Source organism: Leuciscus leuciscus (assembly GCF_965113295.1).
Source record: "Leuciscus leuciscus genome assembly, chromosome: 8".
Taxonomy (NCBI): Eukaryota; Metazoa; Chordata; class Actinopteri; order Cypriniformes; family Leuciscidae; genus Leuciscus; species Leuciscus leuciscus.
In genome coordinates this window covers 21371720-21398227 of record NC_138732.1, presented here as the reverse complement: position 1 = coordinate 21398227, position 26508 = coordinate 21371720, and the positions used below count along the sequence as shown (strand labels likewise).

At 37.2% G+C, this 26508-nt stretch overlaps 1 protein-coding gene across 10 annotated transcripts in view; it reads right to left on the bottom strand.

The window, feature by feature from the left end:
• Positions 1-5552: 5552 nt before the first annotated feature.
• The window catches only part of sorbs2b (sorbin and SH3 domain containing 2b), a 55377-nt gene continuing 34421 nt past the window's right edge, over positions 5553-26508 (bottom strand). For 6 of the 10 annotated variants that reach the window (XM_082178003.1, XM_082178001.1, XM_082178007.1 and 3 more), the window contains 19 exons: positions 26371-26437; positions 23939-24010; positions 23300-23513; positions 23065-23179; positions 22103-22186; positions 21470-21526; positions 19625-19668; positions 19135-19313; positions 15895-15980; positions 15699-15745; positions 15416-15530; positions 15162-15290; positions 13521-13712; positions 10409-11254; positions 9435-9581; positions 8494-8607; positions 7390-7439; positions 7158-7264; positions 5553-6899 (listed from right to left, as the gene is read on the bottom strand). In XM_082178003.1, the coding sequence (XP_082034129.1) occupies positions 6838-6899; positions 7158-7264; positions 7390-7439; positions 8494-8607; positions 9435-9581; positions 10409-11254; positions 13521-13712; positions 15162-15290; positions 15416-15530; positions 15699-15745; positions 15895-15980; positions 19135-19313; positions 19625-19668; positions 21470-21526; positions 22103-22186; positions 23065-23179; positions 23300-23513; positions 23939-24010; positions 26371-26437 (2727 nt within the window). In that variant the 3' untranslated portion in view covers positions 5553-6837. Of the gene's footprint in view, positions 6900-7157; positions 7265-7389; positions 7440-8493; positions 8608-9434; positions 9582-10408; positions 11255-13520; positions 13713-15161; positions 15291-15415; positions 15531-15698; positions 15746-15894; positions 15981-17230; positions 18770-19134; positions 19314-19624; positions 19669-21469; positions 21527-22102; positions 22187-23064; positions 23180-23299; positions 23514-23938; positions 24011-26370; positions 26438-26508 lie in introns of all 10 variants that reach the window. The other 4 variants (XM_082178002.1, XM_082178006.1, XM_082178008.1 and 1 more) reach the window with 4 other exon arrangements.

Below are 26508 nucleotides of genomic sequence, written 5' to 3'. Positions count from 1 at the left end.
GCGGCTGTGTTCAAGAGGTAAAAACGATATAAATACTGTTCGTTTTCTCACACAAACCGCTCGTTTCGTGTCTTAGGCCATCAATGTGTACTTACGATGGGGAATTGTTTAATTTGGACGATGGGGAATTGTTTTAATTTGGACTCTGTGCTTGCTCTTTGAGGTGGTGACCACAGACCTGCATTATATGACTGACAGACAAGAACGGTTTGACCTAAAAATATCAAAATTGAAACTTCTGTGGAAAAAAAGACACCTACATCTTGGATGCCCTTGAGGTAAGCTAAAACATACCAAAATTTTATTTCAAAGTGAACTATCCCTTTAAAGAGATAGTTCACCCAAAACCAAACAGTTGCTGGTCCCCATTGACTTCCATACATAGTAGGAAAAAAATATACTATGGAAGTCACAGGGGTACATCAACTGTTTGGTTACTCACATTCTTTCAAATAACGTTTATTTTCAACAGAAGAAAGAAACTTATTCAGGTTTAAAACAACTTAAGAGAGTAAATTATGACTTTTTGGGGGGAGAACTATCCCTTTAATGTTAATAAAACAACAAAACACACAGAGGAAATCATTCATTGCTCTTGACTGAGAACTTTAAGTCTGTTGTGTTTTATTTTCATATTTGTTCATTTAATTACTTTCTTCAATTCTACTGTTAAATACACCTATAGCTGAAAAAATAAAGCACTGTTTATTTCATTTGTATATTAAGTTGTGTATGTGTAATATGTATCTCTGTTCTTAATTTTTAATAACAAAGAAAATAGTGACAACGATTTTTATCTTCGCCACTTTGGCCTAAATGTCTGCCATTCTTTTTTATTTTATATTTTGTTACCTATATTTTGTTACCTATAAGGCTTTGATTTTAAAATAGGGACATTAGTTTGGCTGTAATGCTCAGTCACATGCAAAAATAGTAAAACCAACATGAAAAAAGAATCGTGATAAAATCGTGATTTTTCAAAAAAAAAATTGTGATATGATATTATTGCCATATCGCCCACCCCAGGTGTAAAAAAGTGCCTAGATGTGCTTAGATGCTAAAAATGTGTTATTATTGATCATTATATCACACTACAATTAAACATAATGAAACATTCATTTGAATTGAAATTGTTTTATTAGCTTAGCTAATAGAATTTATTAGCTTTTTCTAGAGATTGCAGTCATGCATGACATGGTGAAAAATGACTTGAAATAATACTGAAAATAGGTTAAGATGAATGTTAAAGGTGTGCCCCCTAAAAGCACAAGCGGCCCCTGCCTGGCCCCCCCAGTTACTGTGGTCTAGAACCGCCACTAGTTATCTATAGTTGTCGTTCTTGGTGTGAACGGACCTTTTATGTTTAGGGTGGTTACAACTTACAGCCAAAGAATATCATTGCAATTTTCTTTGGATGATTAAACATTAGGACCAAGTGGCATGTGCAAATAAATGACCTTTTCTTCGAACTAACTTTTTGCAATGATGACTGTTACCAACTGGTGTTTTGTAGGTGATTTTTTATATCGCATGTACAGAGTTCTTCTCAACTTCACACTAGCACCACAAGTGAAGTTCACCACACTGATATCTAATAACGTCTGACTAATATGGCAAGCCGTTTTAACATTTAATCATTTAAACCGACTAGTCTCTATTTTCATGCTACTAGTACTTATTTTTTAGATACTAGTATCTATTCCATTAAGTACTAGTACTTATTCATTAGCTACTAGTGCTTATTCTTTAGGTACTAGTGCCTATTCTTTAGATACTAGTGCTTATTCTTTAGGTACTAGTACTTATTCAATAGATACTAGTACTTATTCATTAGATACTAGTACTTATTCATTAGATACTAGTACTTATTCATTAGATACTAGTTCTTATTCATTAGATACTAGTACTTATTCATTAGTTACTAGTACTTATTATTAGATACTAGTACTTATTCATTAGATACTAGTACCTATTAAATAGATACTAGTACTTATTCATTAGATACTAGTACTTATTCCAATAGTGACTAGTAACTATTCTTTTGTTACTAGTAACAAATAAGAAAATTGGCCATTGACTTCTATGGGGATCTGTCATTCAGATATCAACTATTCAGTTCTGACTAGTATGTATTCCAATTGTGACTAGTACATATATATTAGATACTAGTAGTTATTTATTAGGTACTAGTACTTATTTTTTAGATACTAGTAACTATTACTAGATACTAGTATGTATTCAATAAACACTAGTACTAAGTCATTAGATACTAGTACCTATTAAATAGATACTAGTACCTATTAAATAGATACTAGTACTTATTCATTAGATACTAGTACTTGTTCAAAAGATACTAGTACTTATTCATTAGATACTAGTACTTATTCATTAGATACTAGTACCTATTAATTAGATACTATTACTTATTCATTAGATACTAGTACTTATTCATTAGATACTAGTACCTATTAATTAGATACTAGTACTTATAAATTAGCTACTAGTACTTATTCAATAGATACTAGTACCTATTTATTAGATACTAGTATGTTACTAGTAAGATTTTTTATTTTACTAGTCACAACTGCTTTTTTACTCGTCTTATGTTATGACTAGTCACAACGGCCACTGGATAGTTCAATTAAAAATCTTACTAGTAAAATAAAAAATCTTACTAGTAACATTTGGAATAAATACTAGTATCTAATAAATAGTTACTAGTATCTATTGAATAAGTACTAGCTAATTTATAAGTACTAGTATCTAATTAATAGGTACTAGTATCTAATGAATAAGTACTAGTATCTAATGAATAAGTACTAGTATCTATTGAATAAGTACTAGTATCTAATGAATAAGTACTAGTATCTATTTAATAGGAACTAGTATCTATTTAATAGGTACTAGTATCTAATGACTTAGTACTAGTGTTTATTGAATACATACTAGTATCTAGTAATAGTTACTAGTATCTAAAAAATAAGTACTAGTACCTAATAAATAACTACTAGTATCTAATATATATGTACTAGTCACAATTGGAATACATACTAGTCAGAACTGAATAGTTGATATCTGAATGACAGATCCCCATAGAAGTCAATGGCAATTTTTTTTATTTGTTACTAGTAACAAAAGAATAGTTACTAGTCACTATTGGAATAAGTACTAGTATCTAATGAATAAGTACTAGTATCTATTTAATAGGTACTAGTATCTAATGAATAAGTACTAGTATCTAATAATAAGTACTAGTAACTAATGAATAAGTACTAGTATCTAATAAATAAGAACTAGTATCTAATGAATAAGTACTAGTATCTATTTAATAGGTACTAGTATCTAATGAATAAGTACTAGTATCTAATGAATAAGTACTAGTATCTATTGAATAAGTACTAGTACCTAAAGAATAAGCACTAGTATCTAAAGAATAGGCACTAGTACCTAAAGAATAAGCACTAGTAGCTAATGAATAAGTACTAGTACTTAATGGAATAGATACTAGTATCTAAAAAATAAGTACTAGTAGCATGAAAATAGAGACTAGTCGGTTTAAATGATTAAATGTTAAAACGGCTTGCCATAGACAAACAGACGTAAGTTATCTGGTTCAGAACTCGATCTTTCGGCTGTGCTGCTTTTCAATAGCTTTTCGACTTTATGTAAATGCGTAACAAGGCATCATCTATTCTAGAGCATGCTCATCAGTCAGGTTTATTTAACACATTTTATTCTTTTAATAAAAATATTCGCAAATGTAGGTTTTCCTGTAAAAAAATAAAAAAATAAAAACCCTCAAGAAAGAAATAGAACATTATATTGACTCATACGATTTTTTATGAAGCAAAGATCTACATCAAGCCCATCTGAGCAATTGTTTGTTACATTTATGAAGTATTTTCTTGATTTAAAAAAAACAACAACAAAACAACAACAACAACAACACTGCAGGTAGACATCATTCATGAAGTAAGTGTCCAAATAGCCTACTTTGATTAACAGCCAAGTAGCCAAAACTTTGGATGCCATTCATTATTTCAGAGCTGCCATAAGGAGTGTTTCTATGCATCAGTAGGCCTACTGCGACACAGGCACCCCATAAAAAAAAATGAAAAAAAGTGTCCCCATATTTTTACACTCATGAATATGGATTTTGCAAACATTTCAAAATTTAAAATAGGTCCAGCCCCTGGCTGTCGTCATGTTTATTATGCGAAATACAGGCACATGCTCACAATGCTTGTTTCCAAAGTAAAGTTTATGTAGCCTAACTGCACAGAGAGGACTGTGTACTTGTATGTGGCACTGGAGTGGCCTGTGTGCTCTTCATTTGAAGGCCAAACATTCTAGCTTGAGAGCACTTGTATTGTAGGCTTGAACAGCTCCTTGTTTGGTGTGCCAGGGAAGGGCTATTTGTCATGGCCTGAGCTACATCAAATCTACGAAACCAGAACACCAGAAAATCCTTCTCTAACCCGAGTCATCACATTGTGTACCTTCTAGTAATTAAAAGGACAGGCCATCCAAAAATTTAAATTCTGTCATTTACTCACCCTCACGTTGTTCCAAAAGTCAAGGGGGTTTGAAATGACATGAGAGTGAGTAAATTATGATTTTGGGCCAACAGATTGGCTTGGATGTTAATGAGGTTTGAGCTCTGTTCCCAGATACTGTATTTATATCAGAGAGCGTGTGAGATTTTGCTCCAGTAAAAACAAATGCGGGAAAAGCACAAAGTCTAGACAGAAACCCCTGCCTCCTGTGAGTGAGCTGGATGGCTCTGGTTCTTTCTCTGGGACAGAAACTCAGACAGGCTCTCCACTGACCCTCTGTTTACTGTGTCCCCATGGCAGCAGGAGGGACAACTCCAGGACACGATGTGGCTGTTTATAGACTGGACGGTCTGCAGGGACTAGATTGCTAGCAGAATGATGATGTCCAGGATGGCACAATTATCCTTAGGAGACTGTGAATCCCACTAAGAAAATATATGACTTTATTTATGTACTTTTGCACAGAGAAAGAAAAGGCAAAGAAAGACTTTAAAAACATTGATTGCTTTTACTTTTTGGAGAGTCTAATTATATATATTTTTTTGTTTAACAAATGGGTGGACATGTTGATTTACCAGCAGCAATAGTTTAGGACTTTGCATGTCATGTCTTTATATAATTCAGTGATGTGATATTCTGTCTATTCTTGACCGGTGAAATTAAGTCTGTTTTTATCCAATCAGAATCCATCACACACTCTAGCACCAAATGTTCAATGCCAGAATTATACTAGGTTTAAATGAATAAACATATCACAGTGTTCTGTACTTTATAAACATTTGTTTCTGAAACATGCATTATTAAAAATGTAACAAGTATCCATGTTATCACATAAATGACGTATAGAGTTATGCACCAGGAACAGCCCAGTTAACTTCACTTCTGATCAACTAGTGCTTAAGAATGGAAGACTTGGTGACAGCTCAGAGCCAGGTGGAAATATTGCTCTGTACAACCATACGCATCTCTTAATAAATTCTCATACTGGTACAATAATGAGTTTGCACTGACGAGCAGTTCTTTATGAAACAACATGCGCAGGATGTTACTGGTACATTAAGCATAGTGACAACACAGAGACTGCATAATTCCATGAGGTATAATATTGCCTAAATTACATATATTATTGGTTCATGTTTCTATTGACTGACACATTTACATTTCTTGCTTTACCGACTGGAATAAAACTGTTAGTCATACAGTCTCACAGGAAGATTGAACATTTGAATGTGAGAGTGTACTCACTGTGCTGAACAGATCAAAGACATAGAAAGTGAACAAATAACAATATATTAAGTATATCATAATGAAAAATGTTTGCTGAATGATCAAATAAACAAAAATAGATTTTCACGTACATTTCCTCACTCAAATTGAATCAATTTGAAGAATCGGAAGACGACATATACAAAATACATGGCTGCCAATTGCAGTTTAGTAATTATGACATCATGTGCTCCTCTTATTGGCCATAAATAGATTACAGTGTAAACCAAAAGTGATGTGCAAGGTCACCCAACACAGAAATATTTATTATAGGCAGTAGAGACATTAATAAGAGTCAGTTTACGACGGTTAACATGCCCACTTTTGCCAAAACGCCTTTTGTAAGGGATACTGCATTCTTAAAAACTTTCTCTCTTTAGAATGAAAAACATCAAAAATATTTTTCTCTTAACTGTAAAATCCTTCAAATGCTTAAAGGAATGTCTGGAGGAAGAACATAGAGCCCTAGAAAACCAGAGAGTTCTTCTGAACCAGAGAGTTTTCATACTAAAAACATACATGTTGGCAGGAATGGTTAATATCCACAGCCTGACGCAAACATGACACTGCAATACTGTTCAATCTATACGGTCTAGATCAGATCAGACATCAGGTCCAGTGTACAGAAGGGCACCAGTAGATCATTCCTCACCTGTATTTCACCCTTCCAATGAAGATAAACAGGGCACTTGAGTACTCATATTGTTGAAATTCATCAGCTTAACTAGACGGTAAGCGTACTGATTTTTTCAACTATGAGAAAAATGTAGGCAACCAAATGTTTTAAAGCATTTACTGAAATTCCTAATTAACATAATGGTTTCAACATATTTAAGCCAAATTATATAAATGGTGCAATAACCCCCTTCAAGGCCATTGGCTTCTGTTTCCATCAGTCCAACAGGTTGATGACTGGAACATGTCATGCTATTTCCAGCAGGAAGCTGTAGGTGACATTGTCCATCTCTCCTCAGTATATGTATGACCATCAGAGATGAGTATTAGAAGAGTCCATTTACAGCCGCTTCACATAGTTCCCAGGAAAGGTTCCGAAAAATTTGGTTCTCCTGCACGTTCCTAAAAAAATTCAAAATAGAATGAGGCAGACATAAAAATGTATCTATCTAATATCTAAGTATACATTATTAGGTAAAATAATATTTTAGACTGAATCCCTCTATTTATTTATCCATAAATCCATCGGCCATTTTTGGCAGTATTATTATTTTTTTGTTGGAGAATAGCGCCAGCTAGTGGCAAATAAGTGAACATCACTAAAACGCTCCTTGTGTAGTAACAAGCAACATTCTTAAAAATGAGAGTTTACAGTCTTACCCACAAACCATCCATCATCACACTTCTCCATGACGTCAACAACATCCCCCTCCTTCAGTTCAAGCTCATCTTCATTTCGTGGCATGTAGTTATACAGGGCTTGAAATCTGAAAGAGGAAAGGCTCTTTAAGTGTGTATTCTACATTAGGTTACATTAAGTAATATACAGGCCAAATCCCAAAATGAAGTAATGTTACCATAAAACAATACAATATTTTAATAAGATACTCACGCTTCTCCAACACCTTGAAGCGGATCATGAACATATGCTTGTCTTTGGGACTGAAAAAGAGAAACCATGAAAGGGCATTTAAATGTTTCCGTCTCTCATTCTGCTGTATCTGATGCTGAGAACACTGTGAGTTCCACTGTGCTCAATGAGAACCATTAATGCAAAGCCTGAGGCCAGACCTGGATCAGCTGTGTATCTGAACTATGTTCATGATCAAACCCACAAACGTGATTAAATACAGATTTAAAAAAAAGAATAATTGCATTTTTGTCAAATACGTATGAGATCCAGGACTACCGTGGCTCAAATTCAGGGTTTCTAAGCCATCAAACAACACATTTTCTAAAATGTGTTTATGGATTTAGAAACGGTTGAGAAATGCCTTAAATCCTGAAAACGAGGACTGTACTCCCCTTTTTTGGAAGGAAATGTGGGGAATAGGCTGCTTGCCTGGCCCTGGGGAGTACACCTTGTTTAAGCTGTGTACACAGGAAAGATCATTGGGACATTCCCAAGAGTAATCCAGACACCCCAAACAATCTCAATACAGTACATGGCTTAAACCAATGCTGCATGAGCAAGCCAATCTATTCAGCTGCTTTGAGCCACACAAAAAAACAAGAAAGGCTGTCAAAATCCACTGTTTGTGATCCAAGAAGTCATGGACATGCAGGAAAAACACTTTCAGACACATTTCCACATGCAGAACAAACAAAATGTTATCACTCTACAGCACTGTTAGGAATTAAATGTTATTTTCTTGACCACAAAATGCACTAATGCATAAACAGACAAGGCCATGGTGTTAAGAGTATCCCTCATTCATGACTCAGCATTCCTCCATATTGTACTGTATGTTGAATATTACTGCATACTGAAGCATCATGTGACCAGACACTGACAAAAATATATAATATGGCAGTTTATACTCTATCATAATATCTTTATATCCAGCTATAGCAGAAAAAATGGAAGGAATTGCACTTAAATCAGTGAATTCCCAGGTCAAATACAGTGAATGACATTATGCGTTGTGCAGGGATACTTTGAAATGAGAGAAAACTGAATTTCCCTTGAGTCACACAAGGTGCACATACTCCCTACCCTATGAGATGGTGACAAGTTTTGACCTCTAACAGGCGATCCGCAGGACCTCCTAGACATCACAGGGCTACGAGGGGGCTTACCAACAACCACAACATCACGCCTTAACACAGACTGAAAGAACCAGAACCAGGAGAAGCTGAAATGAGGGTTATGTGCAGTCATATACAAACACAAGTTACAAAAATATACACTACCGTTCAAAAGTTTGGGGTCAGTAAGATAAAACTCAGCAAGGACGCAGTAAATTGATTGAAAGTGACAGTAAAGACTTTTACATTGCTACAAAAAGATTCAATTTAACTTAATGTTAATCAAAGAATCCTGAAAGTATATTGTGGTTTTCACAAAATTATTAAGCAGCACAACTGTTTTCAACATTGATAGTCATAAGAAATGAAATAAATATGAACTTGGTGAGAATAAGAGACTTTTTTCAAAAACATTAATCTTACCAACCTCGACTTTTGAATGGTAGTCTATATATTAAATAAACGGATTAACATTAATGAGTGAATATACTTTATTTTTGGTCTAAATGTCTCATTATTTACTCAGTTGCCCAACCATCCATAATGAGCGCTGCTTGTTTGTTTGTTCCCTCCCATGCCAGTGTGAGTATTGAATTAAAAAGGGTTGGGTGATTTAAATATGTCTACGACCTACTAATAATTATGATTCTAGCTTCCCATGTAACTGAAATAATTTACTGCATGCCAAACATATGAACTACATTGTTTTGAGAATTATTTATGAATCGTGCACACTGTGGTGCAATAAATCTTTCATGGAAATGCATACTGCAAGGATTATGTGCTTTAAGTTATATAGGTCACTTTAATAGGGAATGTTAGTGTCTGTATTACGGAGTGGCAAGACTAAAGGGCAGGGTAGAGGATGATTAGCACTACGACAGTCACTAGCAAGCAGCTTGTCTTTACCTTGACCTTTGGGGAGCGGAGGTCCTGTCGAGAGAACAGTTTGGCAGAGAGAGGGGGCGACTGTGAAACCCCAGGCAATGGGGGGGTGTAACGCGGGGAAGGGGGAGAGTACTTAGCCGATGAGGGCTGTGTGAACTGCAATGATATCTGTGAGGACAGGGGAGGGAGAGACATATGGAGAGGCATTCTGGCAAACTTCACCCTGCTAATGTGGAGACTAACTATACATGCTAAAGATATGTTTGTAATTCTCTACAGATGCTTCAGGGTTTAAAGGTGAAGGCCATTAACGTCACCAAAAAGAACTGCAAAAATTATGATCATTGAAATTAATAAGAATCTGAGCACTTCACCCATCTTCCATTGTTTGTTCCGAAATCATTGAATTTAAAGGGATAGTTCACCCAAAAATTTAAATTCTGAAGAACACTTAGAGTGCATCATCTATGGTTAAACCAGACGCTTGTGTGTGCGTCACATGCATGTCGCGCAACAACAAACCTCATTGAATCTCGTGCAACACGCATATGTTTTGTGCTCTATGTATGTGTCGATCATTGTTTAGATGTAAACAAAAGCCTAAATTAAATCTATTCAGCGTATAAAATGATAATATTTTTTCACAAGACTTGGATTAAACGTTCAATTCCTATGGATTCATTTCACAACACCTTTATGACCTTTTTTAGATATTCTGAGTTTTGGTTACCTGGACTTTCAATGGGAGGCACAGAAACCTCTCAGGTTTCATTAAAGAAATTCTTAATTTGTTTTCTGAAGATTCATTTATGATCTTATGGGTTTAGAGTTATGGGGTTGGAACAATATGTGGGTGACCAGATGATGACAGAATTTAAATTTTTGGGTGACCTACTCCTTTAATATTTGGTCATCTAAAACATTACACTCTTCTCCTTTAAGGAAATTTATTTTGGCTTTTCATTTGGGCAGTATAACCACACTGCAAGCACTACCTCAATATCTGAACCCTCACTCTGGGCGGGTTGGACTGGAGCAAACGTATTTGATGTCAGGGGTTCATTTAATAAGCTGTTGTCTTCTTTCGGCTCTTCCTCTATAAACAGTCTGGGTAGCTTTTCCATTATATCTGGTTCCTGGCAATAAAATCCCTCCTCTTCTTCGAACGTGCCCTTTGATTGACTGGCTTTAATGATTGAAACTAACTCCTCACATATATCATCCTCGGGTTCTTTTGATGACAGAATATCCAATGGGGATTCGTGGGCGTCAAAAACAACCAAGTCAATAGGGCTACACAATTTAGGGGGGTCTGTCTGGCCAGGTTTATAATGATAATCTGAGAACAACTGCAGTTCCTTCTCGGGTAAATCTGATTTTTGACTGGAGAGGATCTCTATGACACTGCCAGACCTGGGGCTGGCGTCAAATGAGGGCGAGGTGGGCGAAGGAGTGAAGGAGGTGGAGGTTAGATAAGGCTGAGGTGACAGGCTGGGTTCGGGGGACATGTAAGACTTTGGGGAGGAGATGGGAATGAAGTGGCCCTCTTTGAGCGCAGGAGTGAAGTTGCGAGGAGTGAGGGCGGGAGAGCGGCTCAGCATGGAGGATGCGGGAGAAGGGGAGATGGCAGAGTCCAACACTTCATAGTATGGCTGGAAATTGGAAGGGAAGGGTGGAGGTGTAGGGGCAGGGGTTCCTGAAGGAGACAGACCCAGAGTGAGGGCCAACCACTCGCTGGTGATGGCCTGTAGGTGTGCGGCTCTTTGTGGACTAGGAGAGGATGAGGAGAATGGACGGACAGTTGGGGATGGAGAGTTGTAGAGGGTACGTGCAGATGACAGCTTAAGAGAAAGAAGGAGAGAGGAGAAACAGAAAGTGATAGTGATGATACACGCTGGAAAATAAGAGAACTGATAGTGAAAGTGAATTACGAGAAAATGCTACCTAGAAAAGCATGGTACAAAAACAGCACTTTCTATTTAGTATTCAGTTTGTGTTTGAGTTCCATTATGAGTAGATTATTTACTATTTGGATGTAAATATAATCCCACTCATCATTTAAATTAGATTTCACATAATTTATGGCCATTGTCAAAAGAAATTCTTAATATAATATCCTAGAAGTCACTTTATTTTCAGTATACAGCCATAGCTCTGCTACATAGCAGAAATGCTGTCATTGTGAAAGCTTGTTGCAGTCAAGCACTCAAGTGCTGTAAAGGCTCCGCAGACAGTATGTGGGAAACAGGCCTAAGACAAAAGACATGAACTACAAGGGAGGATATGCCATAATTAATCATTTTTAGAGTAGATTCGCTGTCTGTATTGATTTGTGAGGTGGAAACAACAACAAGGTCACTGAGAGGTCATAGCAAATGTAACTATAAACCAGCAATAAGAGTATCCTGTCCTCCCCAGTGCACAATGCTTTTCAAGAACTCTTTGTCAAAATTGAAATAAAAAAAAGTCACTGAACAAAAATTGGCTAGAAGGACATTTTCTGGACAATTATGTGTGTATTTGTGAATTCCTCAAAAATGTTTTTACAAATATAAGCCATGCACTAACGTTTGACAACTAGAGTCTAAACATGCTTAATTCTGAACAGTACACAACTGTTCAAACGTTTGGGATCAGTATGATTTCTCTAAGACTTTTACATTGTGGCAAAACATTTCTATTTCCTTCGAACTTTCTGTTCAGTATCACAGTTTCCACAAAATAGTAACCAGCTCTGCTGTCTTTAACATGGATAACAATAATACATTTTTATTGAGCACCAAATCAGCCTATTTCAATGATTCCTGAAGGATCATGTGACACTGAAGACTGAAGAATTCAGCTTAGCCATCACAGGAATAAATTACATTTTAAAATATATAAAAATACAAAACAGTAATTTTATATTGTAATAAGATTCACAAGTATTACTGTATTTATTTTATTTTATTTGCATTTTATCAAATAAATGTAGCCTTAGCGATCATAGGATACTTCTTTAAAAAATATTTAAAAGTCTTACCAACTTCAAACAGTGTATATCTGTTGATTTATCATTTAATCTTTGTTTATATATATATATATATATATATATATATATATATATATATATATATATATATATGTGTGTGTGTGTGTGTGTGTGTGTGTGTGTGTGTGTGTGTGTGTGTGTGTGTGTATGTATAATTTTCCATTCAATTCAATTAAACTTTATTTCCAGACTCAGCGTCCATTAGATAAGAAGAAACAGTAATAGATAAATTACACTGGTTTGATATTGTGTTATCTAATGCAATAATATTAATCTTTTGTGTATGACTTAAGTGTCCAAAAACTTTATGGTGTCTGTGTATGTGGTATAAAGTTGAAATGTATTTGCTACAATGTTTGCTATAATAAGAAAAAGCAAGATAGTAGGGCAGACAGGTCACATTAGTTCACCTTTACAGAAACATCCCTTTCAGTAACAGCAAGAGCCGAGTAGCACATGTATAGCACAGCAGGTCATGTCCACGTTTTAATTAGCCTATACTGGATACTGGCAGGATGTGTGATAAATCTGATCTAATCCTGCTGAACTCGGCTCATGTGAGCGAAGGAATAAGCCTTTACTTCTTTGTTCTTTAGATGGAATTACAACTCAAGGGCATTTAATCTAAACTCAGGCTTATCTTACACAACAAGCCAAAGGTAATCTAAAGATGACAGAGGTGATCTATTTTGGCATTGGGACAGTTGCCATCTGAGAAAGGATTAATTTTGTACTTGCCACCTTGTTGACACTGATAGTGCTGTACATGACCTATGGCAATATGAGTAACTTGATATAATTGAGAGGTTTTACTGCCTCTGACGCCACCGTTTGTCGGTAAGAATCACATGTATTTAAAGTATAAGTCAGTATTTATCTAGATAAGATCATAAAGTCACTTAACTGGATCAGAGTATATATTTTGTTGATATACGTTCCCTGAAATTCAGATATCTTTAGTCACAATGATTAAAACCTCATGAGACTGTAATATGTGATCATTTTTAGACCCTTAAACTGTTGTGTTTTAAACCCTCTAAGTACATTTTTGGGTAAAATTGCAGCTGAAAACATACCCTACTGTTCAGTCTGTCACTGCAGTAGCTGGTGGGTATATTGGGCCCAGGAGGCTGACCAGTACTTTGTACTGTGGTCTTCTTAACGACGTCCACATAAGACACTGGAAAAATCCCTTGTTTGTTTGTACCTGGGATCTTGCCCTCAAACCAGTTCTTATCCACCTGCCGCAACAGAATAACACGCTCGCCCTGGAAGACACCAACACAAGATATAAGGTGGAATATCTGGTGGATCGAAAGCAAAAATGCACTGCAAAATGACAAAATTATAACCAAATAGAACGTATTTGATATTTAGTATACAACTATGTGATGAAGTGGTGGCTGGCTGGGGCAAAGGCTTCGTTTTTTTAAGGTGTTTAATGTCTTGGCACTTTCTTCTTATTTGGTTAAAGCACAATGTTAGAGTTCAGAACATTAGCATTCAGTAAAATAGAGAATTATTTAGCAAAAGACATGGGGCCCTATTTTAATGATCGGAAATGCAAGTATCAAACACGAAACGCAAGTAACTTAGTGGGAGGATCTCGAGCGCTGTTGCTTTTATACCGGCAGGATAAATGACTCTAGCGCCCGATGCAAACCTAAAATGGGTTGGTCTGAAGTAGCTACATTACTCATAGGTGTGGTTTGAGCATATCGTGAAATAAACCAATCAGAGCGTCATCTCACATTCCCTTTAAAAGCAGGCTTGTTCCATGGCGGATTGCTATTATAACGGCGGATTTGCCAGGCACATGCCAGGAGCGGTTCACAGCTGAGGAGACCAACATTCTCGTCAGGGCCATAAAAAGACAGAGAATACATTGTATGGGGATGGGAGAAAACCACCCAAATTAGCTTCGGTTAAATAGGCGTATAATAATTTGGGTAAATGTGTAAGCTAGATTTATGCCTATTTTTTCACATCTTCATGGACACCACAATGATTTCCCTTGTGTGGTAATATTTTTCCTTGTAATTATGTATGGTTTGAAAAAATGGGAACTGCTGCCTGCATCTGTGTAGATGAGAGAAGCAAAGTGTATGCGCGTTGTGCACACGCTACATCATGGCCAAGCATGCGCCCTTAAAATTGCATCTGAATAATGTGCCACTGACTTTAGACTAGGTTTTTCCTGGTCTGTGGCGGAATTGTTTTCTGAAACTGCAAAATAGCACCAGGGAACGTTTGCGCCGGAAAATGCCTCTTTTCGCTGAACCGCCCCCGGGAGCGCAAGTTCATTCCCTAATTTACCGAATTGCGTCTGTGGAGGGAAAAGTCCTCTGTGCGTCGGGTGCAAAATAGGAATGATATATGCATCGGTGTACAAAGTCAATTGCGCTGGGTGCAAGATATGTTATGTTCCATGTTCTTAAAGTGGTAAGAAACATTAAAGGGATAGTTCACCCAAAAATGCTCACCCTCAAGTTGTTCCAAACCTGTATGAGTTTCTTTCTTCTGTTGAACACAAAAGAAGATATTTTGAAGAATGTTGGTAACCGGACAGTTTGATTGAACTCATGGAACAACTCGAGGGTGAGCAAGTGATGACAACATTTTCTTTTTGGGGTACACTATCCCTTTAAGGAGTGGATTAATGAGCAGTTGCTGACACTAAATCATATTTATGACATCAGTACTAAGAAAATGCTTACTTTTCTTAATGAAAGTTCCACATTAGTATCGGCATTAAAGTTGTAGCGGGCAATGGCTTCTCCAATTTCTCTGTTTTGGGCTGGAGGAGGAGGTCTCGCTGGCTGATGTCTCTCTGAAGGAGGGATTTTCTGTGAAGAGACAAGAAGATAAGAAGATGCAACTTCAGAAGATAGTTAATAAGAATAACAATAATTAACAGTATAAATATATAGTGTTTCTATTAGTTAAACATATTTATCAATAAAGTACACACCTCAACATATGAGATGGGGAAGATGCCCACATGGCCACGATATTCTCCCTCATACCAGTTATTATCTATCTGCCGAGTGATGTATACCGTCTCTCCTTTCTTAAACGTCAGCTCTCTGGAAGGAAAAATAATTAAGTTAACTATATTCCACGTGGGGAAATAACAAAATGAAAGACATGCAAAGGAAAGACATAAATAATACATGAAAATGTACTCGTTGATTGTAGCACATCAAATGCAATAAGAACAGAAACCGGTGACATGGTTTGCAAGTTGTTCTTACTTCGCTGTCTGTGCTTTGAAGTCATATATTGCTCTGGCTGGCAGTTTCTGTCAAGTGAACGAAGCAGAGCAATCAAACTTTAATACATCTTCTCATTATGTGGGTTTATTCACAATTTGACCAAAGCTTAGATAAAATATTAGAGTTTCTACTATAATTTTTCAGGAACATTACAGAGTGATGCATATTCCCTTACCTCTCTGACTTCAGGGGTTTGTCTTCTGCTCTGCTGTGTGTGGCTGCCCACATCAGGGTAAGAGTATTCTCTGGATGTGTCCTGATCTAGAGAGAACAGAGAAGTAAACCGATTCAAAGACAAGTCTCACAGAGATTCAAAACTATTACATGCATGGGAACAAGCACAAGCAAAGGAAGTAATGATTTGGGGCTTGATGAGAGAAATGCACACAAAATAAAAGAAAAAAAAGGAAATATGAATATATACATATTTTATTGGCAAATTAAAAGTAAATATTGTAAATAAGAAAGAATATATACATATTTTATTGTCCATAATAATGAAGTCAACTTCCAAGAATCATCTCAGAAGTTATGTTATACCCATCCACTCAGATCCCCAGTATAGACCATGCGTATTTATACTAGAACTGCAAATGGTTAGCTGGCAACTGTGCCAAGCGCAGGCAAGCCCCCTTGCTCTGAACGGTCTTCATTTATAAACACTATTAACTATGCAAAAGTATACAGTGTCGCATGACTTTATGGTTAAAAAAATCATAAACATTGACCTTCTCACAAAACAAATAAACTAAAACTTTAGGTACTGAGGCTGATCTCATCACCATCATATTAGGCAGAGTGAACTGTGTTAACACTGATAAGAGAGTATGTTTCTTCCCAGGCCAATAAAATCTCAAATCTGTTTTTAGATTGCATGCTTCAGCTGCTCAAGTCATCTGTCTAAAGCTATTTATATAGACTGAAACTTTACAAAGTTACATTTCTTTTGTGGCAAGCCCACACACAAAGTAGTGTTCCTCTAGTGTTTTGATACCCAGACAATGCATGAACCTAATAAAATATATACCTTAAATGCATTAAAGCATCTACCAAATACATAAATGTAAATGGAGTAGGAAAATAACTTGTTTGGGGGAAAAATAAGAAAAAAAAGGACAATTTGATAAAATGAGAAAATAAAAGACTGATGAAGCAGAGGATGTGGGAATGAGTCATGCTCTCTGATACTCCTTGCAACATAATGATTCCTTTCTCTAAACCAGGGGTGTCCAATCCTACTTCTGGAGGGCCACTGTCCTGCAGAGTTTAGCTCCAACTCCAATTAAACACACCTGAACCTGCGCATCAAGGTCTTCAGGCTTACCTGAATCTTCCATGCAGATGTGTTGAGGCAAGTTGGAGCTAAACTCTGCAGAATTTTGGCCCTGCTGGAGCAGGTTGGGACATCACTGCTCTAAGCAAGCACATTAACAAACACAGATGGAACAATGCAATGGTGGAGGAGCAGAACTCAAACACAGGAGACAAAGGGTATTTAGACAAGGGTCCACCTTGATAGCAGAATTCAGAGTTGTGGTTCCTCTGGTTGTTGTTGCTGTCTATATGGTTGTGAGAGGCACTATGGGACAGGTGTGAGTACTCGGGTTGGTGAGTGTCCTGGCTGGGCATGCCATCTGGCTGTGGGTGGTAAGAGCGAAGTTGAATTGTAGGGCTGCCTCTCCCAAGCGCGTGCAGAGAGGAATTCCTCTCAGGAATGTCGGGAAGCAACTCCACCAACAACCTATGGAGGATGGTGTTGTCCGGCAGGCTACCCCTGCGTTTCTCAGTGCGGATGTGGTCGTAGATGTCTTTTAGGGCAGAATCTAGAGCATCATACATGCAGCTCTTGGAGTTTGGTATTCGGGAAAAACTCAAAGGTGACAGGTTCTTCCGGCGGAAAGGCACTGGGCTGACCAGGAAGGCAAGCTTGCTGAGGCCAAACTCAGATTCCTCTACCCGCAAATGTTGTTTCCGGTCCTGCTTGGCCCTCTCGTGCTTGATCATAGTGGTGAATCGTGTGTAGGAAGCTGGGCAGCGGCCCTTGCAGGAGCTCACAAGCTGCCTGTGATAATGATGTTGGTGCCCCGATCCGCAAAAGCTCTCTGAGGAGGCAAATGAACACAGGTCGAACTCCCTCTCGCTGCAGAAGGATGAGCCCTCAATCTGGATGAAGTCACTAAGATCAGACACTACAGCATCATGTTCACTGTCTGAGTAGTCGTTGTGCATGGCAGAGTTTTGTAATTGGTCACTGGTGACTTGGATGTGGATTGGCACATGGGTGTTTATCTTGGGGTATTGAGGCCGTCCTTCAGGGGGATTCCTGGCTGGTGGTTCTTCATCCAGTAATGACTCAATAGAGAGGCTACGCTTGGGGCTGCTGATCCTCCTAAAAGAACCCCTGATCAGGCACTCATCTCCAAGATTTGGCATGGATTTGGACTTCTGGATCAGACTCTCATATTCAGAAATCCTGTTGTGCACCATGTTCCTAGGCACCGCTTCGTTACAGCCCTTGTTGCCAGTGCATCTGTCCTTCCGCTGTTCGCTCTCATACTTATGGATCCTGGCTTTCACAGAGCAGATCACAGTAGAGTTTATCAGTTCTTGCCGGTTGATGTGATGCATCTTCTTGTAGAGTTTGAGGAAGCCTGGTGCATTGTGGGCTGAGTGGTGCCTGGTCTTCTCCCTAAGATCCTCAGACTCTCGGACGTCATTGCATTGTGATGCCTCTACTTCCCCGTTGTGCAACAATGAACCGATGCTTTCTGAACGGGTTTGCACTTCTTTTCCCCTCCCCTCAGACAGGAGATCGTCACAACTCCAGGATTTGAGCTTAGACGAGGTCTCTTCTGTGATCATCCAGTCTTCTGGGTTCTCTTGGGCTCTTTTCCAGCCTTCAGGGAGGCTGGAGAACCCATCTGAGAGAGCTGAGACAGACATAAAACTGTCCCCATTTTGCTCTTTGTTTTGATATGTGGATTCTGAGGTAGAATGGTTTTGATTTTGATCATTTAAATGTGCTGTGTGCATATAGCTCACATCCCCACCTTTGATATCCACCACAAGCAGCATGGTAAAAAAAGAGACACGGGAAGACATTAAAAGGTAATTGATCCATGGGAGAGACAAGTAAGGACGTTTATAAAATAACCTGGAAGAAAACTGGAAAGAAATCAGACATATTGATCAACAAGCCCACGTTGAATAAAGAAGAAGCAATTGATATGCTACACTACACTGGGGCAAGATTGTACACACTAAATAATTCATTGAACTTTATTCATGCAAAGGGAAAGTTGTTTAAAATTCTGCTTGTGCTGCGAGGAGCAAAATGAATATTGTTAGTGAACCTTCCTCTGTTGCTTATTCTTTCAATAAGGTGAACGAATGTGACTGTTCGTCTGAGGTCTACCTTTAGTCCTGGTGGTGGCAGGGGAACCGGGGCTGGTGAGGGGATTCCTCTGGGTGCTGCTGCTCTTGGGCAACTCTGGTGGTCTCATAGACGTTTGTGTTGTGCCCACGCTGCTCTGAACCCTGGGCTGAGCTGTTGCAGGTTCAGATTTCCTTCTCCTCTTGTTATCACTTGCAGAGCTGCAGAATCAATGTCATTGAAGCAAAAAGTGTAAAAACACTGCTAAAGGATTTTCTGAACGTTACACTTAACCTGTTCTGTAATGTTATGACCTGCTCCATACATCCACTGAGAATGACCTTGGGACCAGTTAGTTAAAAGTTATTGTAAAAATGTTTTGAGAAAATGTCTGTTTTTAGATGTCCTATAGTTTGATATTTTATATCCAAAAATTTCGATATTTTTTTAAATCTATGAAATTAAATGTATAGATTTTTGTGATGCATATGTCCAAATGTTTTTTGGGGTCAATGATACACAGTAAACCTACCTTGATGGCCTTTCAAGGCCTGTGGATGGCTGATAAAGGGAGGTCTGAAACAGATGAAGAAGAAAGAGCAGGGTGAATTCCTCATTTAATATCCACACTTACGGTACAGTAGGATCCTTGAGACCTAGAGCTCTCCAAATATACCAATGGTTAAAAACAGTGAAACTTCTTATGTTTGGATACGGTGACATGGGCTCTCCTTCGAAAAGCCCAGCCATTCCCAGGACAGCTAGACGCATTAGATCACTTACAAGGGTTTCTATGTCGAACAAAGCAGGGAATTCCTTGTACGCATGGCTGGAGTAGATAATCATCTTCCTGTTTGCTGAAGCTCTGAGCAGTGTTATCTGGAACAGCTCTTCAGACCAACAGCAGACGCCCCTTGCGTTTTTTTAACCCTCTTTAAAAGTAGCCCAAGCATGCAGTACCAGGAATGTCTCCACAGAGTGACACATTTACATCTAGTCAACATAAATACAGCTCTGAGTGACAGATACCACACTACACAGCTCAAAATTTGGCTGCAAAGCTTCTGTGACCATTTTTAGCAATTATTTGTTTGGATTTACAGCATTCCTCAAACCATAACTGTTACTACATCGGCCTCTAAGTTATATTCTTCCCTTACAGTGGTCAGTAGCAATTCACAGGAAGCAATTCATTTTTTTTTTTACGTCATTAGAGATTTTAGGGCAAATTCACTCACAGATGCATGTGATAGTTATATGCAAAACATTGCATCTTGTTCACTACCCAGTTCAGTTTAACCATTATTCATAATTAATTTCTCCAGTTGACAGCCAGCAAACTATATTTACAATGAAAAAAAAAAAGCCCCTGAGTGAAACAGGATAATGTAACATGATACTGTACAGGGCATGTCCATAGATCCTTCACCTACTACAAACACATGGACAGAATCGGCAGATGAGAGCCAGGTGGAAGTGCTCCTGTCTCATTATAAATAAACAATGGAATAATAGACAAAAATGTTATTATGACAAAAAAAGAAGCTGATGTGGTTGAAGATGCAGTACACCGATTCTTGAGACATGGAACAAAACCTGCCATTACTTTAGAAAATAGCAGCATTTTCACTTAAATAATGATCAGAGATGATCACTAGAATGTTCTTAACACAAATTTGCCATGCCATCCTAATATGCAGCCAAATGTTTATTTTATCAAAATTATAAAATGACATGAGCTGTATCCCAATTTGTGGACTATTCTATGCCATTTTACAGTATAAATACAGTACTTGTAAGTAGTGTCCAAAAAGACACTAAAAAAGACCCTGTAATACAGGCAAAAGGCATACATTTTATATCACTCTTGTAAAGAAATAGTTTTTCCTCATTTGAAGTATGCCTTTATACATATTTGATATGCCCATTATTATTATTTTTAAATCAAATGCACATTATTTATGTATCTCAGAGCGATGAGAGTTGTCAAAGGAAAACACGCATTTTGTGAGAAGCAGGAGGTTGCAAATTAAATTAATAACTCTGAACATGATTAACAGAATGATCCAAAGTAATTATTCTGTACATAAGCTTTTATTTAGTCAGTTCTGATGTCTAATATGTCCCATATCTCAAGAATCAAATAGTGCATTGCTCCACTTGAAACAATGGGCTTATTGTTATATCCGAAGTTAAGTGATGTTAAATGAGGTTGGGTTGAGAAGGTAGGCATTAGCCTATTTTGATTAATCTCTCTCTCTCTCTCTCTCTCTCTCTCCGTGAATCAGTCAGTCAGTCAGTCGTCAATATAGTATGCCAGTGAAGCAGTTAATCACTCACTCACTTATTGAATCGGATTCATTTATTCATTCTTTACCTCTGCGCAGAATCGAGGTGCGCTCTCTGGATTGTAATCAAGACGTTTTTTGGGAGGCTTCACCCAGAGGTGGGATAGAGCAGGGGAGGAGCAGAGAAACAGTGACATAACAAGGGAGAAAGTAAAGTCACATGACTGAGGAGATTGAAGAACAATGTGACGACCACAAACTGCAACATATGTTGCACATATGCAACAAAAACACTACATACTGCAGTACATCTGCTTTTACATTCTCACAATCTATAACACGCCAAGCCTAAGACTACAGAACTACACACACCTTGCAAAAAGAATAAGACAAAAGTCAAACATCTAGTTTGTAAATCCAGCAAACAGTAAAAGTCATGCAAATAATAGTCAAATGAATTCCACAACAGATTTTATAATCAGTGAACAGTAGTTTAATGTGCATAAAAAATCAAAGCCTTAAATGCTGGTAAGAGGAAACGAGGCTCATTATCAAACTCCATCGTATGTGTTACAGCGTCCGGAATTGTCTGGTCATTCCAACCAGTCATTTCAGACATGACCATCACGGGACGACAGCATGTGCAGCACGTATCTGACCTTTCCAACCCCACACCAATCACAAGCGGCATGCTGGCAGCACCGAACCAAAGCCACACTTACCGGCCGCCCAAACTCCAGTTCAGCAAAGAACTTATACCATGGCTCATTCTCTAAATCTAAGTCCTCAGGTCTTAAGTTACTTGTCTGGTGTTGAGAATGAAAGCAAGTGGGAGAAGAAGATGAAAGGAAGGGATGAACTGAGGTAATCATGGGAATGTGACAATCAGATGTAAAATGAAAACTGTCTTCAGCTGACAAGAAATGATGAAAAGCTCAGCAGAGTTCAAAACATTTATTATATGTTGAAAATAGCAACAGAGCAAAGGCTGTTTTTTATTCCCTCCCTATCCAGCAGAGGGCAGGAGCACATAACAAATGCTCACTGCACAAGGACAAACTGCTCCAATAGGAGCAAATTGGTTTCTCCAACCTTATTAGTGACCTTGACCACATTACGCTCTAATGGACCTGCAATTTATGTGTTCTATTGAGTGACTCAACACAAGCTTGCTGAAGCACTTCCGCTCGATTAGGGCAATGTTTGTGATGATTCTTTTTACGTATATAGAATGCTCATCATGTAACTACAACAGTTGCCATGTATATTGTCAATACAATTCCATTAATATATAAGAACAACTCAGTTTAGTCAATCAGTATATGTGGTGTATCATGTAAGTGTGGTGTATCATGCCTGAAGCGCTGCTGACACTGGATTCACCGATTGATAGTATTTCATTAGTTGCATCTGGTTTACGATCTATCTCTATACCCATAAAGTCATGGGGCATTAATTCTAAGATCAATACGTTTGTGCCTTCAAAAACTAAACTCAAATTGCAAAACTGCTTCATAAACTTTATGGACTTTGTGCTGCTAACTTCAAACAAACCATAAATAATTAATCTACCTTTAAAACTATGCTCTCAATGTAATTAGCTCACTTCATTCAATCTGGGTCTTTTTAAAGCTTCATGCAAAAATTATAGCATATTAACATTGAAAAACCATTGATTATTTACCGTTCTTTCTTGCTCTAAAATAGATGATTTCCCTGGCTCATAGTCAAAAATACTCCTCGGCTCCGCTCTGTATTTTCGTGTGTCAACCTTTCTATCAGGAGGTCCCCACTCATTCCTGGGAGACATGCAAAGAATAACAAATAGTGTCTGTAAATATTGCTGTAAGATGCATGATCAAATCTTTTTCAAATCTGAAAATCCTTAAAAAAAAGTTTGCCTGAAAAATGGTTCTTACATGTCGGGTGTGCTCCTGCCTCTCTGTGGTGCCTCCCTTTCACTGGATCTCGGCTGTGTGGATGCTGATGTGGGAAGAGGAGAAGGGAGAGAAGAGGCAGCAGGTACCCTGAAACCGTATACGCCATTATCAGAGACACTCTTGGTGATGGGCCGGTAGGTGCCGGTTTTAGGTGCAGGATGGGCCTGAACAGCATTAGGGGCAGCATGCTTATCTGAAAGAAATAACAATATATATCAATATGGTTAGTTTCAAAAAGCAGTATAATAATATAATTATTTTATATATATATATATATATATATATATATATATATATATATATATATATATATATATATATATATATATATATATACTGTATATATATATATATATATATATATACATACAGTATATATATATATATATATATATATGTAATCTGTATATATCTGTATATAATCTATACAGAAATATATTTTTATTGAAATTACAAAATAATTTATTACGACATTAACTTATTGTTACTGTTTTTGAAACAATAATAATAATAAAAATAAAAAACTCAATTATATTTATTGCTTATATACTAGTATTTTTTAAAATATTTTTTTGGCAATAGTATGTTTGCTTTTCTGTAGTTAAAGAGAAGAGAAACCTTGTTTGGAAATAGTTGTACCAGTACTTGTAACAGGGTCTGTGGCAGTACGGGATCCAGACCACTCGTTCTCTGTGAAAACAAATACGCTTTTTTCTTATTTTCTTCTTATTTTTTTATTAACACAATTTAAATAAAGAGTCAATATATCATCAATCCTTCTACCAAAACATGTTTTTGTCTTACCCTTATTCAATATGGTAAGCCTATTATGAGTGTTTATATTTTCGACCTAGTGGGATGGTTTTCGCAGGAAATTGTGCACATGCTTCACTCGCCCGTGTGTGTCTCGTCATATCCGTAAATAGAGCAAAGTTCCTCCAGCTACTTTGATTCATGTATGGTGAGGGAGTGGCAGAGGTTAGTTGTCATAACGAGCGAGAAAGATTGACATGGAGCAGCTAAATCTCGAACGTCCGGGAAACAGCCGTTTAAAAAAAATGCAGAACAGAGGAGAGTCTGCCGGCAAAAAGAGAATGCAACAGAGCTTTTAATAAAACTACATTGGTTTGGCTTTTCGGAGATGGCAAGAACTGAGGGATTTGAAATGTTGTAAAAGCGATGAGGGGATGGCGTTTTTATTGCTCAATAGGTGGGTAAGGTATTTTATTGAACAGATAAATTGCCACATATTGCTCTCAGAGTTAATTGTAAAGCATTATCAATTGTGAAGGGTCATTTCATTATGGTTGTTGCGCTGTGCTGGATTTTTTTTCTTTTTAAAGAAGTACCATGTCTATTAATGGGTATAGCTACAGTAACATCTTCAGATATTGATCTAACCATATTCATCCGCACAGTCAAACAGAGCCGAAGCACAACCAAAACAATGTTTTTCTGCAAAATGCATGCAGTTTTGTTTTTTAACCGTTAGAGGGCCAAAAGTTACAGTGTACCTTTAACATGGATTGCACATACCACAACCAAGAACTGCATACAGAGTCCTTTAAACTCAATAATGTAAACAAACTCATTACCAGGATGCGGGAGAAAGATAATAAAAAAAAAACATAATAAGATGCAAAATGATAGTGTTGATCATTTGACCCCTGTAATCTTTTAGGCAAACTTCCTGACAGTCCATTTCCAGTAATGAACACACTTGTAATCCACAACCTGCTGAGCAAAGCTCTTTTGTTGTCACTCCTCATTAGATGGCCCTAGGTTGCACCTCTCTCTCTCTCTCTCTCTCTCTCTCTCTCTCTCAAAAAAAAACCTATCCCTTTAGCAGACAGGTCCGCAGTCACAGAAAATACAGATCTTTATTTTTTTATTATTATATCTAACAGTTCAAACATGATGTAAATAAGAGTGTAGACAGCAGCATCATTGATTATAATGGGAGTTTTGGCGAGAGTCCAGAGTCCAGTCACTGATAAACTTGCGCTGTACGATAGACAGCTCCAGTGATTATGAAGGGAGAGTTCTTTGATCGGTTTTTATATAATTTAATCACACAAAAAACATGCTACTGAGAGAAACAATATGAAGTTGATCGTTTAGTCACTGGCTTGATTTACTGATACATAAACAACAATAAACGATTTTGAAACAAAGAACGTCTGACTGTACATGAATCATATCAGAAGTCATTGATCACAGATTAGGCATTAGAATGAACACATTTACTTATATGTTGTGGCATTTCTCCATTACACATATCTTACAGGAAAAGTCTGTTTGCAAACCCAGCGCCGAAATTGTGACTGATTTACCAAAGAATCCACAGTGAAATGTATTGAACAAACAAATAATGCTCTACTGAGACATTCACATAGTTGAAAATAAATAACCACTTTCCTAGCATTAGGATCCTTTGGAAGGTAATGTTATTTTTAGCCAGTGATCCTGTATTTCTCTTCTCTCCTTCTCACTAATTCACTAGCGGCCTGGGCCTAAGACGCCATGATGTAGAAATAGGCGTTGATTTTCTTCTGCAGAGGTGGTCTTTCATTGCACTATTATGTCATAATATGAAAAAATCCGAAACGAGTCGGTTGGTTTTAATAAAAGCTGTTTTTAGACTAAGGTGGAAGTTTTAAGCACTGAAACTTACATGATGTTTTTATAGAACAATGACATAGCCAGTGTCAAAATGTTAAGGAAATCAAGGAAAATTTGATTTCACGATTCATGACCCCTTTAAAATCACAATAGCAATGAGACGAGTGTTTTCTGTATATCTCTTGCATTCATAAAGCAAAATAGTATCTGTTTAGTGTACAGTGTAAAATAATACATTTTAAATGTACACGATAACACAATCTATATGTTAGTTTGTCAGTGTATAACTAGAACATTCCTTCTAATAACCACATAATAGGCTTGTTCTAATTAGGGCTTTTTAAGACTTCTTTCTTTACATTTATAAGACATGCAAGGTATAAAGTTTTAAAGTAAAATGAAGGTAAATTCACAAGATCCAGTCTTACCTGATTTAGGCACCACATGAATCTGTTTGAACATGGTCTTGTACCAATCTTTTGGCCTGTCAACAGTCTAGAACAATACACAAAACAAACATTTTTAGATTACAGGCATTCCTGTCAGATTAAGATTTCAAGGTCCAA